The following is a 19,993-nucleotide window of genomic DNA, read 5'->3' on the forward strand; positions in this document are numbered from 1 at the left end:
AATTACAGCACTTTTTAAAGAGACCCCTACTGAAGCTTGGATACATATCAAGAGATAGTCCCTGTCTGGCAAGTCAGTGCAGTGCAAGTGGCACAGAATATCAACATGGAAGCTTGTGTTTCATTATTTATTAAAATAATTATAAATCATTTATCATCATCAATAAGCACCAAGCAAATAATTATCCCTCACTTTCTCTGGAGCTGAAGTGTTGGCAAGGATAGGAAAAGCAGAGCTCCTAATGCACAGGCGTGCACGATTTATTCCTCCCACATACAGTACAGTAAGTGGTATGACACATAGAGATTTAAAACACACACACACACACACACTAAAGACATGGAGGCAATTTCAGATTATGTTTTGACAGACGGGAGCTGATACAACTTTAATCGTATGCAAATCTTTCACCAATAATTCAGTAAGTATCCACACACGTCACTGTTTCAAGTTAGTTTCCAACATTTTCAAAAGCATTGATCATTCCTGCTTGATTCATAGTGTGTAGGTGAGAAGTGTTCATAGTAGCACCCAACCTGGTTGAAAAACTGGATACCACAAAGGATAACAGAAGCAACAGACTGCACACATTTGCATGGGAATGAAGTCCAGTACAAGTGAGCTGACATGATGTATTTCCTATTCTACCCTGTGTGATTATTAGAGCCTCAGAGAAGGGCGTGTGTTTGTGTGTTTGTGATGCAACATTCAGACAGATAAATCTATTTTGAGACAAGGCAGACACAACATCTTCTCATCAGACATCAGAACCAAAAAGTTCCACGTAAGGAGCAAAGGGAGAATTAACTTTATCTACAAAGCGTACAATCGACAGCCACCCTTTTTTCCCCTCATTTTTTTAACAATAAAATACAAGCATATGTGTTAAAGGCATCCCCTTGTGCTTTGTATGATATCCACACGTAACAGTCTCATTACTCAATAACAAAGAAGTAATGATGCACGACAAGTTAAAGCTCTCAGTCACTAAATATGGTTCAATATCTTATCATTGCCACATTTGAGCATCTGTTTTCTGTGTAATGCTAAGAAACAAACAAAAAAAAACTATGAGGAAAAAGGGTGGTTCAAATACAATCTACAAAGTATATAAATATCTATACAGTAACTAATGTCAAACAAAAAAAACAACAGGAAAACATAACACAAAATGTTTCAATAACGGATGTAAAGTAAAAACTAGCTGTGCTGAGCTGAACATGGAGTTTGTATCCTGTCAGACCTGGAGGCGTGAATGAAATATGTAAAACTGGTTTGAAGACAAATGTGGATATTTCTCAGTTCTGCAAAACAGTATCCATACACCCTAACAAACATTGACTGTAAATATTTAAAAAAACATTTAAAATCAAGGTGTCAAGAAAACAAATTTGAATATTAAATACCTACATTTTATAGCATGTATATACGCTCGGTAAAAGAAACTGTGAGGTTTATTCAGACTGTCCTCTGAACAAGTAAAAGGCCATGGATCGCTCAGACTGTCATGCATGCCAGAGTGCTAATAAGTCTTTTTTTTTCTTTCTTCAATACATAAATAATTTTCAACATTTCAAATGTACACTCCTCTAACATAGATCTATGTCTTCATACAACCACAAAGTACATGATAAAATAAACATTATACCAGCACAGATACAGTGACCTGAATGATTTTTGGCACCCCAGATATCCACAGTCTAGACCCGAGATTTCAGCTCAGTCTGGGACAGACTACTTGATCATCAGGACATCATGGTTTTGGCCATCGTAAGCAACAGCCTATAACAGCTGAAAAAGGCTTAGTGCAAAAACTAAAATGTTGCAATACAGCATGCAATGGAGCCTGCAGTTATACCTGCATGGATGTAAAACACCTCCTTGCCATTACACGTACTACATCAGAGAAACAATGCTCAATAATAAGAATTGCTGGACACTAATCACACCAACCGCATGGGGTTCTCAACTATCTAATATTCTTTAAAATGATACATTTTTTTTTTTATATTTTCTGATAGTAGAAAAATAGCTGAACAGTCTTATTAAACGCAAAATTAGGGATTTGTGTCAATAAAGAATTAAAATATTCACTCTGTGAATAATCAGAGTGGAAATGCAGGTTTCACACTCAGTCAAGTAACTCACATGTTCTGGCTGTTCTACAAAGGCCACAGGAACTCAGAAATCCCAAATCTGCTAATTGTCCTATATATATCTATATATGCCTAAAGACTTCCTTGCCACAGATACAAGACAGAACCATTGGAGTAACAGAGGTAAAGCAGTGACAGACTGCGAGCTGAGTGAGTGAGTGGTTCTCTCCAGTGCTCTGAGGAAGGAAGGCCGTCCCTGTTAAAGTTCTCCAGGTTTCTGGTTGCAGCTGGTGCACACGCGCACAGGGTGGTCCCAGCCCCGCGACGGAACCGGCCGGCGCTCTGGGGAGCAGTCGTCACATACTCCTTGGCCACAGGCACGGCAGTGATGCTTGGACAGTTTGGCAGTGAACTCACGCTGGCAGTTGTGGCAGGACAGGATGTCCTGGTCAGGCACCCAGTAGGCAGGACGGGCTGCGTCTTTCACTAGGCCTATAGGGAACACATAACACACACATGCAGTTAATATTTATGATGTAAGGTAACAGTTTGTCTTTTACATTTACTCCACACACTTTAGTCATTGAAGTCATTTAACCGTTATAGTGTGCAAGATCAATACCTCAGTCATGTCTGTTAGTTTAGTTTAGAATAGAAACTGGAAACAGCGGGAAACAGCCTGGGTCTGTCCAGAGGTAATAAATCCAACCTGCTCACTAATCAGCCTGTCATATCTAAATGTCATGTAATGTTTAAGTCCGTGTGTAAAACTCATGTCAATACGCTGAACTTTTCCTTTAATTTAAAGGTGCATACACTCGATGGGCCACTTCGATTGCACTTCATTTTACGCTGCAGTAGCTCCACATATTTGTCTTGACACAATATTGAAAAGACTTTACTGGTATCAGCCAAATATTATACAACTTCTGCCTCGACTGCGAACACCAAAACATGTTCAACTCTCAGTTATCAATGCTTTATTTTAGCTTTATTCATGCTGCCTACTCCTCACAAATTGTTTTAGTTCACTGATGCTCCAGGCAAAATGGCTCTGGTTACCATGGAAACCCCAAAACAAGATTTGGATTTGAACACAAGGAGGCTACTTTTTCTTTTTTACCTTCTGGGTTATTTGGGAATAGTATTGGGTATGGAGAAGTTATATTCATCAACAACTTTAGGCAGTAAATATAGATCAGTAGGGTTATGCAGCAGAATAAATTATAATCCCTGCAATAATAATAATAAATGTAGTTTGACAATCTGAAGATCTTGAAATTGACATCTTGACATGAAACAACATCCTGAAGATAAAATAGATGAACCTCTTCCCACACTGCAAAGCTCATTTTCTCAATGTAATCCACATTTTGGATTATCTTGGCAGAAGTATGTTACATTAGCTGTTATAAACATTTTCTTTTCATAAACACAACAAACCAAAGTGCAGACAAGAGAGTTAGTACAGACTATAGATGGGAATGATCTAGAGCGCTGAGCAATCACGTCATGTGTCTGACTTCTGAACGTCAATGGCATCGACGTTCAAAAGTGAAATAGCAAAGGTACGTGCAGCTGGAAGTCTCATAAAATGGCATGGACACAGTCACTGGTGCACTTTGTAGCCTGTAAACATTTAGCTGGAGAGGATAACAAATGAAAGGCAAATTATAATTTTGCATTTGAACCCCTGTTTAATGATACAGACAAAACCTGATTATATTCCCATCATTCATCGCCGAGTATTTTCCCAACACATTAGTCATTTGATGCATCAACTGTTTCTTTGATCCGGGACATTTGCATGATTTACAATGAGTTAAAAGAGACCTGTGAACTTTTTGGTAATGGCACAGGTCCTGTCACAAGTAGGCTATTAGGTCATCCCATATTCCTTATAAGGAGGGCTTTGTCAGTGCCTGCATAACATCTTGGAGAGCTCAAACTAGAAACAAGACCTCATTGCTTCTCTTCCTGCCTGTAAATAAGTATGGCAAACCTCTTCCACTAGAGGGCATCATATCCATACACTAACATTTACTAGGTCATTTCACCCCGTTACGTAACCTCTTCTTTAGATTTGTTTTGGGCAACACTCACCAAGTGGGATGTCAATAGCAGTCACCACAACCCCTATGGTGTTGGTGACTGCTTCTCCAACCTTCCTGGCCAGGGTTCCACCTTCTTCCTCCTCGAGCTCTGCTTCAAGCAGCTCTGCAAAAAACAAAATGTTGCTTCCCTTAGTCATGGCTCGCCCAACGTCAATGGCTTCATAACACACAAATGACAATAAAGAGGGAGCATTTGACATTATTAAGGGAGTTTGTACCTGCATATGAGGCTCTCTGCTCGAAGCAGACGTCACAGACTCTGACAGGGGCAAGACCCCAGCCTCTCTCGGGAACGGGCGCAGCTTTGGAGGAGCAGCCATCGCAGAAGCCCTCCCCACAGGCACGGCAGTGATGCTTGGTGTCGTTGTCCTGGAAGACTGTGTGACACTTATGGCACACCTTGTATAAGAGGGAAAGAAAAAAAACAACACAGACACTTATTGACCAACAGCGAGAGGGCGGAGGATGCAATCTGAGTCTGCCCCAAGTTTTATCTTGTGACTTGCAAACATAGACATGTGTAATAGGCACAGAACACCAGACAGTAAACATCCCTCTGGACACTAAAGTGTTGACTTGGCTGCTGGTGGCGGGTGGCAGAGGGTGGGGCTCTGTCACTCACCAAGATGAGGGAGTTGGGTTTCCAGTAGGCTGGGGCGATCTGATCTGTCAGCCAAGAGGTGACGGCCTTGGCAGGCTTGACACTGAGCTCTGACACAGACTGGGCCACTAGGTTGACTCCATCTAGAAGACGTTGTGCTGCATTGCTATTGTCCTTTAGGAAGCCATCCGACTGCAGATAGGAGACAGAATTTTTCTACATCAATAGATTATATTTATCGATTGGTTTAATTCCTGACTGGAATAAATATGGATAAGTAAGGAGATACAGTCTATGTTGGTTAAATAACAGAAATGGTTTGTTCTTCTTACCCCTGGCCAAACATGTTGGATCTCAGTGCGTACAACTGTATCCACAGGGTCCTGGTTCCCATACCAGTACTGACGGCTCCGATAGATGACTCCACAATTGGGACATTCAATAACATACCTGAACATACACACACAAATGTAGAACTCAGTTTCAGTCAAAATAAAATGTGTATCTAAAGGTATTATTTGCTGTGAGACATGTAAGTTGGTGTGAACAGAAAAATTTGATTTTAGGTCAGTGCCTGGAGCACCAGTGCTAAAATTGGGCCCTGGAAAGGTAACATAAGCCTAACCAACCCTCATTACGAGTGACCCTGCAGGTCATCCTCCTCTACTCACCCAGACCAAGCGTACTTGGCAAGGCCCATCCATGGAGAGTCTGAGGAAGCCGAGGTCTTGGGGACAACAATCACTTCCTTTCCTCCTTCATAACAAGCCTGAGGTGACGCACCACACAATGGTTTTAACATCAGCTCCATCAGTCAGGGAACAAGAGTATGGTATAGAGACAACTATGGTCTGGCTCAGTGATTCAAGTGAGCTATTGTTCTTACCTTACAGGTGTAAATGCGATTATCGTACTGAACAGAGTAACGACAGCGATGCTTCGCCTCATGGCGCACTCCTTCTCCCAAGTGATTCATGCTGTTCTTGCAGCCAGACCTAGAACAAAAGTCATAAGTCAGAGTGTAAAAAAATGACTAAAAACAGCAAGAAAATGAAGGTTAGATGAGAATGGATAAAAGCTGTCAGGGGGCTGGAGGTACTGACCCACAACTGAGGCACTGGCTGGAGCAGGTGAAGTACTCGTCTGGAAAGAAGCAGCTGTGAGCGACCAGCTCACCGGCAATCTCCCCGTTGAAGCGTTCACTCAGAGCCTGCAGCAGATAACAGACATAACATGTAGAATAAAACCAACCAGTTTTTCATTTGCAAAACCACAAATGAGTTTGATGCAAACTGGACGCCAGTGGACTTTAAACGCCCCTACCTGCAGGGCTTTGTAGATGACCACAGGGGTGCGTGGGGAACGGGTGGCGTTGTTGTCCAGGAGCTGCTCCAGTTTATTCTGCAGGCCGCGGAAGTCGGTGGGTGGGCTGAGAGTCTGCGTGCCCCAGTACTGGACGGAGCTGAAGGCCTCTGGAAAACGTGAAAGTTTCCGGAAGCGGTCCAACAGCAGACGATCTACCGACTCAGGTGACTTCTCTAAAACAACACAAAGATGGAGGGGGGTGTTACTGCAGCTGTCCTGGTAGCAGAGGGATGTCAGAGCATTACATACAACGCATTTGTCAAAATACTGAGGTCTTTTATTCTTATTTTGATATAAGGGAGAAAAATACTGCAATCCTGAAATATCATCATGAGCACATGTACATCGAATCATGTACATGTTATAAACAGTGATTACTTTCTTGCAGCCTACTTGAGTGATGTAATGCACCATAAGGCTGTTGTTAATTTTCTGTCAGTCATGTAATTGCTAAATGGAAAATGAGCACAAAGTTTTTAAAGTAACGTGTATTTACACCTTTCAGCAACCATGTAGGTATAATGGTGGTAGCATGGAATGTATAGTTCTTCTTTCTTCTGCCATTTCTTATTTGTGTTTTAATGTGAAATTGTTGTTGTTGTTGTTTTTAACATGAAACTGCTTGTGTTCATCTTGCCAGGGCTCCCTGGAAGAAGACATCCTGTATCTCCATGGGATAGCTAAATTAAAAAAAGGAAGATAAATAAATAAAACGCTCTCTGTGGACGATTCCCAAACTGCAAGTCTCTGCAAATTGATTGTCATGACACTGAAAGCTGAATAGAAACCAGTGGCTGCAGAGTAATGAAAAAAAAATTGAAATTATAGAGCACTGCAAGAAGTAGCTGGCAGTCATGTAAAGTATGACTTGTAGTGACAAGCAAAACCTGATATTATCATTCAAGTGTGTAACTACAGTTGTAAGTGTGTCATTTAACTGACATAGTTTTCTGTTTAGGTCAAGAAGCAGTGTTTACACATTTCTTGGAATGCAGATTTTGTACATGAAAGACAGAGAAACACTGCAAGCTATTTGCTGAGCCTGTAAAGTTATATGCTGAGTTTAACCTTTAGTTTACTTTAAAAGGACTGGCTTGCATACCTTAAGGTGATTCAGGTCTATATTTATGACACTACAGTCACATAGTGCTGGTCTAACTTGTCTAAAAAAGGTGTAACATATAAGTCATTTGATTCCACCTTATTATTAGCAGCAGCAATAGGTGTGGTGAGATATTTTACCTGAGCCAAGTAACTTAGTGTGAACGGTTTCATGGAAGATAACCACTGCGGGGCCCAGAGTGGACAGTGGGACATCCAGGCCGCAGCGGGCCGTCGTGGCCTTCAACTCCTTGGTGAAATGCTTCAGGTAGGCGTCTGAGGCGTCCCCAAGGAACTTGAAGAGGTCGTCGTGAAGACGGTCAGTGTGGGTGCGGTAAATGATGAGATCGGAGATGGCGAGCACCTTGAGCAACAGACGGGTCCTCTGGCCCTGCTTGGAACTGTTCCCAAGAAGCCCCTCTGTATCGATGACCACTACTTTGTGGATGGGGTCAAACGCCGCCCACACGCCCACTGTACACGATTCCTGCGTGGGAGAAGTCTTGAACACCTCTCTCCCCATGAAGAAGGTGTGGTTGAGGGTGTGAGATTTACCCTCTCCCGTGTTACCGAAGATGGACACCACCTTCAGCAGCTGATCAGGGTCACAGTTCAGGCTCTTCATAAATGAAGCATCGTCTTTAATCTTTGAAATAACAAGAGAGTTTATAAGTGGAAATTGGTTAAAAAGAGGAGACATTTTGGTATTTTGATTCTGTCACTTCAGCACAACTCACCTGCATTTCCTCATTCTCATCCACCAATAGGAAGCTGGAAGCCTTCTCCAGGAGTTTTGCTCTCTGAGATTTGATATCATCGGCTATTTGAACAGCAGGCTGAACAGGTGTCTGGACAGAGATGACCTCTGTGGGTTTGCGTAGTGGAGGATAAGATGTGAGCTGGTGTTTCTTCTTGTTGCCTCCACCGTGGGTGCGTTTCTGACAGTCTTGGCACAAGTTAACTTTGCAGTTCTGGCAGCGTACCACAGATCTATGACGTTTGCCATTGTCTCCATTACCTCCTTTACAATTGTCACAGTAAGGGACATGCCCGGGACCTATCTGAACCCGCTCATGGCCCTTCAAACGCTCCTGACTGTGGAGCTCAAGCTCACAACGAACACACTGCAGGCTCCTGCATTCATCACACTCAAATGCAGCCTCCTCTGAGCCACCACAGGCATAACTTTCTTGACATATTAAAGTTGTATTAACTCCCTTTTCTGAAGATGAGCCATGCCCACTCATCGTTTCCTACAAGGTCAACTTTAATACTGAGCAATGCTTATTGGAACAGCTTTGAAAGGAGCACCAGCTATTTCCAATAGCAATTAATGCAAAATGCACAACATGTAGGTAATACTGAACTAAAGTGACGAGCTTATATACAATGACTAAATCAACTTAAAACAGCTGCATGTCAACAGGCCTGGTGATCCACTGACTGTAACAAAGAAGTCTCAACAAGTATTTACGATTAAGTTTTCGCATGAAAATAAATATGCAACACTTAAAACTGGTTCAGTAAATGTTTTTTTTTAGTGCAACTAAAAAATAGGCAAGGAAATGTTCGTCTCTTCGAGTTACAACATGTATTTTTTTTTTTTTTACTATTAACACTTAACGTTAGCTTGTTCGTGCATTGAAGTTGGCAAATTGCAGTAGCATGATATACAGTAGGTAAGCGAATTAAACTATAAAATAGACACCTTTTACGGTAGCGTGTACCGACCAGGACAATGAACTCTCCCTGAACAGATGAATGTACAAATGTTGATGCTAACAACAGGCTAGCTAGCAAACTGAACCTCAATAGCTCGCTAGCAAACTCGGTGGACAATTTACCACACAAACATAAATACTCAGTTTACAGCTAGCTAGTTTCAACGGACTGCTTCAACTTTTCCAAAGAAAAGCTCTAATTAGAGAGCCAGCAAACCCTAATAGTTCATAGCCGTCCAAACAAGCAGCTAGCCTCCCGGGGTCTGTCAACTGAGCTGTAACAACATATCAACAAAAACAACAGACAGCCGATGTCTTCAGCTCGGATATCCGCGGACTCTTACTTTGAAACGGGAGGTAAATCCGCGCGATTCCGCTTTAAAAGTCTTTTTAAAGTGTTACTCTGTGCGGATCCTTCCGAGCAGTGTCATTGTTTTGTTCTTCAGTCCCCTCCCTGGCAGATTTCTTCTCTAGCTACGTTATTTTGTTGCCAGGTCAGATCAGCTGATCAGATTATTTTCAGTCACAGGGTCAGAGGAGGCTAACGCGCAGTTGCATGATGGGAAATGTAGTTCGAGACAGGCCGTCCTGTTTGTGTTAGGTGTTACACGATAGCCTACCACCTTGTTCCAAAAATATATTATATTATATTATATTATATTATATTATATTATATTATATTATATTATATTATATAAAACTGGGGAATGGACTTTTGGTAGTCCGTTGGTGTTCACATTCACAATTTTTCTAAAAAATCATTATTACACCTGATCCTGCCGGCACCTCGTCGGGACCGGATTTGATTGGATCCGGGACCTCCTCTGTCAATCAAAATCTGTAAATATCTGCACAATATCAAATTTTATCTGTGCTCTGTCTGTTTTATTTCTCTGTGAAGTTACTCATATAGATCGCTTGTTTGCCCACTTTGGATGCATTTTAATATGAGAAAAAACAAGAGGGGAAAAAAGCAATTGACAGACGTCAATCATCAGGTTACGCAATGACGCGAGTCACGCAACCAGTGATTTTTGGGCGCGAGGACGAAAGAAGGGGAAAAAACAAAACAAAATGACACCACTAAAGGGCAATAGGACATAGAAAACCCATAAGAGTAAGAATAGGCTATAGGAATAAGGAGGCCGTATGGATGGTTTGTGGGTAGCTATCAAGAAATAAAGGTAAGCACACGTTTTGTTTTTTTTAATTTAATGCTGTTCTCTGTTGTGCAGTGTTATTGATTAGGAACGAGTGTACTGTGAATTAATGAGTGTGAATGTGAAAACTTGCAAGTTCCATTGTTGTGTGGCAAGATATACACACACACACACACACACACACACACACACACACACACACACACACTGAACATGGGTGGTTGTTTTAAAAGAAGCCTAATTGTTGGAAACATGCCTCAACATAAGCTTTCAGACAGAGGATGGATTTAAATGCCTTTTGTCTTGTAAAGTAGCACTTCAGCAGGTGACCATTTGTCCCAAATAGCACTTGTGTTTTCCCTCCATTTCCTCACTGACAGTATCTTGCAGGATCTACAGAAAGAAGTTTTTTAAATTCTATTTATCCATTAGAGGCTTTTTGAAAGATTGAAAGAAAGCACAGGAACTGGCATGAAATGTTGCTTAGTGCATTTATTACAAAACTAACTCACACACAAAAATATGAACAACAGTGACACACAAAACATAAAAACCAAGAAGAGTCAAGAGGTAAAGAGCAGAATGTGAAACCTCCATAATACACTGATTATCACATTTCTTACAGGACCATATGGATGTCAATGCAGGCTTTAAGTCCAGTTTTTTAGTGCACAGTCCACATTTTGCAGAGAGATATGTCGATAAAAATGCATAGTTTGTAACAAAAACATCCACACAGCTCCCAACCTTTATACATCAGATATATCGGATGATTTTCTTCCACCCACAATCACAAAATGTCTTTAAACGTCTAAGCAGGCTGAGCTTTTTACATTTAGTGCCAGTGTGTTTGTGCTTGATGGCAGCAGACACAGCACAATCAAACACATCTTTGAGGTTGTGTTGTGTTAGAGCTGAACACTCAACATAGTCGTGAGCTCTGATCCTGTGTGCCAGCTTTCTGGCCCGGCTGAAGTGCACTGGTTTTGTGCGTCGCTGGTCCAGGTGAATGAGGACGTCCACATTGTGGTGAAGGTCTGACTGAGTTCCGACCAGAACAATGGGAGACGTTGGGTTGCCGGCACGGATCTGTGGGATCCATTTGGAGGTGATGTTGTCAAAGGAGACAGGGTTGACCACGCTGAAGCAGAGGATGAAGACATCCACATGGGCATAGCACAGAGAGCGGAGGTGGCCAAACTCCTCCTGACAGATAAAATGATAAGAGATGAGGAGCAGAGGACTAAACCGTGGTCTAGGAAAAAAAAATCTAATGTGGTGTGCAATATTTACCTGTCCAGCTGTATCTATCAGTTTAACTCGAGTTGGGATGCCATTCACGTGAACAAAACCTGGAAGCCGAGTAGGAACAGTTTTACTTCTGAGTCCAACAGCAGTTGACCTTTAAACAAAATAACCTTTTACTCACCAGTGAAAACGTCAAAAGCTGTTTGCCTGTACTCGCTGTTGTATCCATTGAAGATGTAGCTGATAATCATGCTGGTCTTCCCCACGGCTCCATCTCCAACCAGCATGCAGCTCAGCTCTTCCCTCGGTCTGTTTGGTTTATCATGTCTCTGACAGGCCTGTGCCATCTTTCCTTGAATTATCACTCCATTATCCCAGCAGTTTGAAAATCCATGCAGGAGTGCAGTGTTACAGTGTTACAGTAAGATGTGCTCTCCCCCCGGGGGTTGGAGGACACCTCGATTTGAAAGAACAAAGGCGCCCAATCAGATGAGGTGACCCCCCAGCAGTTTGACTGTTTCCCTTTGATGCAGATTTACATAGACACTCCCACCAAGCCTGGCTGACTACTGGTAAAGGCCAACTCAACAACTGAAAAATCCCATACAGTAGCATAAGGGAACATAGTATTTATGCACCACAGGCCAAAAGTTTGGAAGTATGGCCAATATAGTTAGTTAGTTAGTTAGTTAGTCTTTATTGTCTCCCTTGGGAGAAATTCGTCGTGGACAGACAAGACCATAAACAAACACAACATCATATCCCATATCCCCATCATATCCCCCAGCTCCTTGCCCCCCACAATGTCCTGAAATCACCTATACATATAAAAATAAAAAGACAATAATAATATATAGGCCAAACATTTGGAAGAAACTTCAAGTTTCTGTTCACATTGCCTTTCTTAAAAACCAGTATGAGTTCTATGGATTTTTGGGATGTATTTACTGCATGATCAGACTTTGCTTTCATTGATATGCACCATTTTCCTCACATTAACCTTTAAAGCAGAAGTAAGCGATATATTTGTGTTAATATAAGTCTTAAATAGTTATATCTTCCGACAGCAATCACTTACATAGAGTGTTTGGACCGAAACACGGGTCTCTCAGTCACTCTGCTCTGCTCTGAGCCGAGGAGAAAACTTTTCTCGTATCCTACAAGTTTTATCCAATGAGGAGAGAGAACGGCATGAAGGGCTGTGTGTGCAGCCAAGGGATGCGCCTGAATGTGGTGATGTAGGGACGAGGACCAATAGATCCATGACGAGGGCGGGGGCTGCTAACTCCATCGGCTGACAAGACGTTATGGTGTGTTCAAGGCAACCCGTATGTCGTGTTTTTCCGACCTGTGAAGTCGTACCAGTTCGATCTGGTACGAGTTCACGGGTCGGAAATTACGAGTGGCCACTATAGTGACTTTCACAGGTAAAACAGGTCGGAAAAACACGAGTGGGTTGCCTGGAACGCTACAAAGTCGTAAGTCATGACTTGAAGCTGTAATTTACGGTTTCAAAAGCCTGCCTGGAACGCAGCATTAGCCAAAACGACCGGATCGCTTACTTCTGCTTTTTTTTTTTTTTTTTTTTTTATTTTACGTGCAGTAAACAAGACAAGACAGTGACAGTGATAGACAAACAAGATGACAAGAGACTCATTGCGTGTGTGTGTGTGTATATGGGTGGGTGCGTGAGTGTGTATGCGTGTGTATGCACGTGTCCATGCATGACATAAGATAGCATAACATGACATAACATAACATAACATAACATGGCATGACTTAATAAGGCATAGAATAGCATAATATAAGACAAAGATGATCATTCTAATTCAAGTTCTGTATAATTTGGTTAAATGAGTTACAATAAACTGAGATATTGGATGACGAGGCCGGACCGGGGCTCCGGAGCGCCGAGCGAGGGGGCACCCCGCGCCCGGCCCGGCAGCCGGGCGGTCCGAAACGGGGGGCCCTGGCGGGATGGGGCCAACGGGTAGTGCTTTTTCTTTTTTTTTTTTTCTTTTTTTTTTTTTTTTGCGGGGGGGGTATCCTGCTTGGGACAGCAACCAGACCCTGGGGAGGTCACTGGCCCATAATGGATCCATCCATCCCTGTCACCTCTATCACCGGGCAACCCCCAGACCTGTTTGGAGGGAGTCTGCTCTCCAGACGGGTGACATTTATCTTTTATTCTATTTTTAATTCTCTTTATTTTTATTTTCTCTTATTTATTGTATTTATTTATTTAATTGTTATTCCGTTGTCTCTTGAGGGAGAGGGGTTAATTTTGCCAGCCGTGTTCCCGCCCGCCCCGATCGGGGGTCCCCCCGTGCCACCGGGAGGCCGGGTAAGGGGGTCCCCCCGCCCAGCACCCCAGCGAGTCCAACATAGCCCAGCCCCACATCCAACCATCTGTTGCATATTATCAATTATTTCAAGGGCAGTAGTGAGTGATTGTAGTAATAGTGGTTATCTTGTTATAATCCAAGTTGTAGTGTGGGGTGGTTAACACAGAAAATACAGAGAAAAAAAAAAAAAAAAAAAAGGAAGAAGAGAGAAAGAAAAAAAAGAAACCTGATAATAAGTAAATATATACATACATACATACATTCATATAAACATACACACCTGCATTCCAAGGCGGTTGAGAGCAGGGGAAGTTGGAGATTATGTAACTATGAGGAGACATAGATAGACAGCATCAGCGTCAACGTTGCAGGTATTGTAAAAAGGGGGACCAGTTGTTTTCATAGGATGTGACATTATTTTTTAAAACTGCTGTGAGTTTTTCTAGGTTTGAATGATCTGTTAGTAGATTTAGCCAATGGGTTATAGATATCTTTGTTCTGTCTTTCCAGTTCGCTAATATGGTCTTCTTGGCAATAGTAAGTGATATTAGTACAAACGATTTATGCTGGTTGGGTATGTATAATGAAGATAGGTCGCCCAGTAAAGCAATGATTGGGCATGTGGGGATGTTGAGGCCCAGCATCTCAGATAGCCTGCCCATGACCTCCGACCAGAATTCTTGAATGGGTGGGCAATGCCAGAGCGCGTGGATGTAATTATCTACTGAGGTTGAACAAAGAGAGCAGGTATTGCTTTGGCTGAAGCCCATGCAATGTAGTTTGTATGTGGTAATGTGAGTTCTATGAAGAACTTTGTACTGTGTCAATTGGGTTTTAGAGTTACATGTCATGGAGAATGTGTTGTTGCATATGTTTTGCCAATTGGTGTCTACCGGGAGGTTATTGAGGTCTATAGTCCATTTATCTGTTGGGATTGATATTGTTGTATCGTTGGATGTTAGGATCTTGTATATCTGGGATAGTATTTTTTGAGGTTTGAGTAATTGTAGCTTTACGTATAGGGGGGGGCTGTGATTATTAAAGTTAGTGATGTTGATGCTTTTCTTTATGACTTCTTTTAACTGTATATATTGGAAGTAGCAGTGAGCCGGTACGTTATATTCCTTTTGGATCTGGTCGAAGGTCATGAACAGGCCACCATTGAATAACTGTCCCAGGCTGGTCACTCCTCTCTCAATCCAGGGTGGGAAGGCAATGGTTTTATTATTAATTAAAAACATGGGGTTATTCCATAAAGGAGTATGAGAGGATGGTGCGGGGCTGTAATTGAGAGTTTCATTTGATTTCCACCAGGCCGTTAGAGTGGTGTTGATGGTATTGTTGTTTTTGTAACATATGTGGTTTTTAATGGATTTGTCTATAAATGGGAGATTTCTGATGCTTAATTCTTGGGTCAGGTTGTTTTCAATTTCAAGCCAGGGTGAACTGATGTCGTTTGTCCAGTGGCGGATATATTGCAGTTGGTGTGAAAAAAAATAGAAAGCAAAATTTGGAGCCCCAAGTCCTCCATATTCTTTATGTTTTTGCAGAGTAGATAGTTTAATTCTTGGTTTTTTGTTTTTCCAGTAAAATTTGGTAACTGTACTATTGAGAGAGGAGAACCAGCCAGTGGGTGGGGTAACAGGAGTCATTGCGAAAAGATAGTTTATTTTTGGGAGGATATTCATTTTAACTGTTGAGATTCGGCCGATTAGAGATAATGGAAGTTTATTCCATCTTTCCAGATTGTCTTTTATTTCTTGTAATAGGGGGGTATAGTTGAGTTTGAATAATTCGTTTAGGTTTGGGGAGATGTGTATTCCAAGGTATTTGATTGATTTGGCTATACGGTTGGAGAGGGGGTCCCCAGCCTCAGCATCCCATCCACCTATAGGCAGAATCTCAGATTTCGTCCAGTTGATAGCGTAGCCAGACACCCGACTATAATTGCTGATCAGATTATGGACTGATGGAAGTGAAGATGAGGGGTTTGTGATGTATAATAATATATCGTCGGCATATAAATTAATTTTATGGTGGTGTGACTTTACTTGAATACCAGTGATGTTATCACATTGTCTAATGGAAGCTGCCAAAGGTTCGATAAAAAGTGCGAACAGTAGTGGGGACAATGGGCATCCTTGTCGGGTTCCTCTTTGTAACTGGAAGGATCTTGATATAATTCCATTAGTTACTTCTGCTTTAAGTATACATTGGTCGATGTTACCAGACCATTGCTGAATAAATGTTACCAAAAGAAAACAGGGTTGAGAAGATGTGCAAGAGTCACAACTTAAGTGCAAAAGTAATAACAAATCACATTTTGCATTATTCACTTTAGCTGTTTGGCTTTTGAGAGTTTGTATACAAAAATCCCAATAAATCTCAATGTGTTCATATCTCTTACAACCTACCACAGAAATAGGTAGACAGAAACAGCTGAGTAAAGAAACAAGAGCACAGATTTGTAGGTACATTGAGGAAAGAAGGATACACCGAAAGAGAAATTGCAAAACGCCTAATGGTGTCCAACAAAGAAGTTCACTACACCCTGAAGACACTAGATGAAATTGGAACTCATGATGATAGAAAAAGGTCAGAAAAGGAAGAGGAAGGTGAACTTCAGAAGATGCTTCAGGCCCGTCGGTCTCCAGGCCGCTCTCCAATTGAGCTTTTGTGGGACGGATTGGATCAGTCAGAAAAGTCAGCAGTCTTTCATTGACGAACTTAAGAAAGGTATTCCTGGCACATACCTTAAAAAAGTATACCAATAAAACTATGATCTTTTTTGTACAAATTTGATCTTGCTTTCAAACCTTTGGCCTGTAGTGTAGATCTCCAAGCCCACATTGTAGATAGACTTTGTAAATATATAAGTTTAACTAATAATTAAACTGGCCCTCATAAATGAGAACCAATAACATGGTTCACATTTAAATACTTGTTCAGAGCCAGACACCGTGAATGCAGGGTGTAATGTGTAATATTGACACTGGTCAGCAGAGGGAGGTGTTGCTCCAGTGCCCTGGTCGCCTTTTTACCATTAAACAGTCTAAGATTTGTTTCTTTTTGTATTTTCTTGCAAGAACAACAGTTGATGACTGATGAATGAAAAGAAAAAAATATGGTTGAGTAATCAGAGTTAATCTTGCACAAAATAATAAAAATTACAAATGTATAACACACCCAGACAGGGGCATTTTCCATGTATCATATCATAATCATACCTAATTTAAAAATTTGTCATTGCACACTGTCCCAAATATTATTTTTTTGTAACTTTGCATTACAGACAAATTTTAATTTGGCTGCAACAAACAACAAAATCCAGTGTTGTGAAGGCAGCGTTTTTGTCTCATGCAAAAGGGCAAAGGGCACAGCTGAGAGGGGCATTGTTGGACTGTCACCACTGATGTTTATAGCAGAAACTTAATGTGCCATATTTCATCCTGTCCTTTTAAAGGGTGACTGGGTTCATAAATACACGCACACAATTAATACGCTATATTCTTTTCAGGTCTCATATTATAATGATTCACTTTACAGATTACACTGCACTGCAGATACTGTTTCTAATGATAAGAACAGATCTATAATAATAGCACTTATAACAGCATAAGATGCAGTGTTGACCAAAACACCAGCAGTTGCCTTTCATTGTCTCTTTTTAATGAAACTGCAGGTAGGCATATTTGCTTATTATCAAGCTTTACGACCATCATTGCACAGCATCTCTGTACCTCATCCCCTATAACAGTTATAGCAGCACCATTGTCTTCACCTGCTTTGATACGTCAAGGAAGAGGTTTTGTTCATTTTGCTGAAATCATGAACATACGGCCCATATTTCTGTTTGACATTATTTGTACGAGCATTGTAAGATGTGGTTTTCGAGAGCGGGAAACGTTTGGGGGTGAAAATACAGCTTTAAACAAAGTGTTGTTCCTTATCTGTCTGAGCCTGCAGGAAACTCTGCGAGCATTGTGTTGTAAGGTCCCTGCTTCCTGTTTGCCGTTGTTTCTCACTCACTCGTTCTCTTCTCCCTTTCTCTCCCCCTTTTTTTCCCACCACCTGCAGTGTGAGTGATCGAGTTTATTCCCCATGGTAGGAGGACAACATCTGGTCCCCCCCCCCCCCAACCACCACCACCTTTCAAACACACATCTCATTGCCAGCTCCACTCCCATGCTACACCTCTGACAGCTGTGAGTCACAATGCTGTTCCTTAATCCAAGGTGAATGTCAAACACAGGAAACAGTTTTTTTTGACTGTCTTTAAATATCTCTACATCCAAAGATTCCTTCCTGTAGCAACTTCTTTAATCATCATAGATCAACCTGTAAACTGCTTGTTACACATGCAAACACGGACATTGTGCAACTGAATGCACGTCTGTTTGCAAAGTTTGCATGTGCCTTAATTTGCGCAGCAGATGTCAGCAGTGTGCTGATGGTTTAAACCGTGGCTCGGTGCCTAAAGATAGGGATGCATATCTGTTACTGTAAACATGTTTTGTGTCTGCATTCTCACGCTCTCTTGCACTTTGCATGACTAGACATGCGGAAATGTATCCTGACATAGATTTATGGAGGTAATCTGCTTAGTAAGGGTCTCACAGTGTGTGCATTTCAGGAGAGCTCCCAATATACACACACACACACAGCACACTTGAAAAAAAAAAAAAATTCTGCTCACGCTGACTGACTCTTGCAAATTTTATGCAAAGATAGACAATACCAAGGACCCAAACAACCCCCTCGTGTTTCACTGAAGTGTTGCTCTGCTTGTTACAAAATAAGCCGCAGTATCTGACTGAAGTCTCAGTCGCATATCAAATCTGACAACAATAGAGAAATCTGCCAGATAGGTGTTAAAAGATTATGCTCCTCCCTAAGCCAGAGATCAGCATGGCACATTGTAGACGGGGGCACAAAACAAGTGGCTGACACAGAGATGAGGCGATAAACAAGCCATTTGCATAACATTTCCTGCATAATGTGCCTTTAAGTAGATACTGCCTGGGCTCTTAAGTGGTGAGGATTAGATGAGGATGGATGCCTCCATCACACTGAGACCCCACATAATGGAAACGCTTTCCCTCTCCTTCTTTAGTTCCTAGGTGTTACTTGAGGGTCATGGCTGGGACACAGTGACACTTGCTTCACATGTATTCACTATAATCTCCTTGACATTGTTTGCAGCCCAGTGTCAAAGGTTTTGACCTGTTATCTTGAATTTGACACAAAACATAGTCTGTGCTGGATTAAACTGAATCCTTGTGTGCACTGATATTTTGCTGTTGTTCACCCTGAGTTTAACCCACAAAGGTCACATATAGTGCCAGTATTTGCATGTTGTGTGACTAATTATTGCTCCTTGAACAGGTTTTTACATTCGAGATGCTTTGCAGGCATCACATCTACAACCATGTTACCCCCCCACTGAGGAATTAGGAGGAGGAGGTGGAGGAGGAGAAAAAAAGCTCCCAACAAAAAACACCCAACAACCGATAGCAATCAAAACCACCATGTGAACTTTATGGCAGTAGCAGAGGCAAAGTAAGGGGATCACCCAAGTCTTTCATCCTCTGAAGGACATGAATGTCTGTCATCAATCCAGTCATTATTGAGATAAAATCCCATTTATTCTCATATGACTTCTATCACCCAGTGCAGTGGTTTGAGCTGTGTGTATATACTGTATCTCCAACAGGATGCAGCCCCCCTCCCGGGTCAACTCGAATTCTAGCACCTTGTGGTCACTGCACCAAGTGATTCATGGGAATTCAGACTTCTGTGGATCTCTCCCACCTCTGTCCTACCTCCTACCCAACCCCTGTTGTTCACATTCTTGACTCGTAGCCAACAGTTATTGCAGGAAAGCATAAACTCTGACTGTGAATACATTGTGATTGTGTGAATCGGATATACTTCCTTGCCTTTTTTGTTGGATCAGTGCATTTGCAGTTAATCTGAATCAATTTCATAACAAGCATTGTATCATTTGGATGCGAACCAGCTTAGGGGTAAATCAGCCTGTCCCAGTTTTTAAGTAAAGCCTGGGTGTTTTTGGGCTTTTGTTGGCCAGCAAGCATCCCTGTCAATTTAGTTACTACTGTTCCATTAAACCTTGGCAGGGGTCCAGGAGCAGTGGACTAATCCCCCCTATACCCTCCAGAAAGCATCACAGGGGGTCTGTCCTCTGTCCCTCGTGGGAGACGCAGTAGACTTACTCCAAAATC

The 19,993-nt window shown here is 41.8% G+C and overlaps 2 protein-coding genes across 2 annotated transcripts; both read right to left on the reverse strand.

Annotated features, from left to right (window-relative positions):
• Positions 1–356: 356 nt before the first annotated feature.
• LOC146963916 (zinc finger FYVE domain-containing protein 1-like) lies at positions 357–9,454 on the reverse strand. The gene is made up of 11 exons (XM_085768586.1): positions 8,015–9,454; positions 7,419–7,923; positions 6,135–6,349; positions 5,915–6,021; positions 5,698–5,806; positions 5,483–5,580; positions 5,144–5,261; positions 4,833–5,003; positions 4,429–4,609; positions 4,200–4,313; positions 357–2,588 (listed from the first exon to the last, which is right to left on the reverse strand). Exons 1-11 carry the CDS (start codon positions 8,522–8,524, stop codon positions 2,356–2,358), a joined length of 2,361 nt encoding a protein of 786 aa, XP_085624712.1. The 5' UTR covers positions 8,525–9,454; the 3' UTR covers positions 357–2,355.
• A 1,460-nt stretch (positions 9,455–10,914) lies between these two features.
• On the reverse strand, positions 10,915–11,835 carry LOC146963917 (rho-related GTP-binding protein RhoV-like). Its single transcript, XM_085766945.1, has 3 exons — positions 11,588–11,835; positions 11,452–11,510; positions 10,915–11,364 (listed from the first exon to the last, which is right to left on the reverse strand). The coding sequence occupies exons 1-3, from the start codon at positions 11,751–11,753 to the stop codon at positions 10,915–10,917; spliced, it is 675 nt and encodes a 224-aa protein (XP_085623071.1). The 5' UTR covers positions 11,754–11,835.
• Positions 11,836–19,993: the final 8,158 nt, after the last annotated feature.

The sequence above is a fragment of the Trachurus japonicus genome, chromosome 22 (assembly GCF_045865225.1).
Source record: "Trachurus japonicus isolate A0001 chromosome 22, Traja_1.0".
Classification (NCBI taxonomy): Eukaryota; Metazoa; Chordata; class Actinopteri; order Carangiformes; family Carangidae; genus Trachurus; species Trachurus japonicus.

Excerpts from the sequence above, each read along its gene's own strand:
- LOC146963917 (XM_085766945.1), bottom strand. The coding sequence starts at position 11,753 with ATGGCACAGGCCTGTCAGAGACATGATAAACCAAACAGACCGAGGGAA. Across the intron at positions 11,511-11,587 it reads AGCTTTTGACGTTTTCACTG|GTTTTGTTCACGTGAATGGC; the intron begins GTGAGTAAAAGG and ends CTCGGCTTCCAG. Across the intron at positions 11,365-11,451 it reads TGATAGATACAGCTGGACAG|GAGGAGTTTGGCCACCTCCG; the intron begins GTAAATATTGCA and ends TTTATCTGTCAG.
- LOC146963916 (XM_085768586.1), bottom strand. The coding sequence starts at position 8,524 with ATGAGTGGGCATGGCTCATCTTCAGAAAAGGGAGTTAATACAACTTTA. Across the intron at positions 6,022-6,134 it reads TCATCTACAAAGCCCTGCAG|GCTCTGAGTGAACGCTTCAA; the intron begins GTAGGGGCGTTT and ends TATCTGCTGCAG. Across the intron at positions 5,004-5,143 it reads TCCAACATGTTTGGCCAGGG|TCGGATGGCTTCCTAAAGGA; the intron begins GTAAGAAGAACA and ends TCCTATCTGCAG.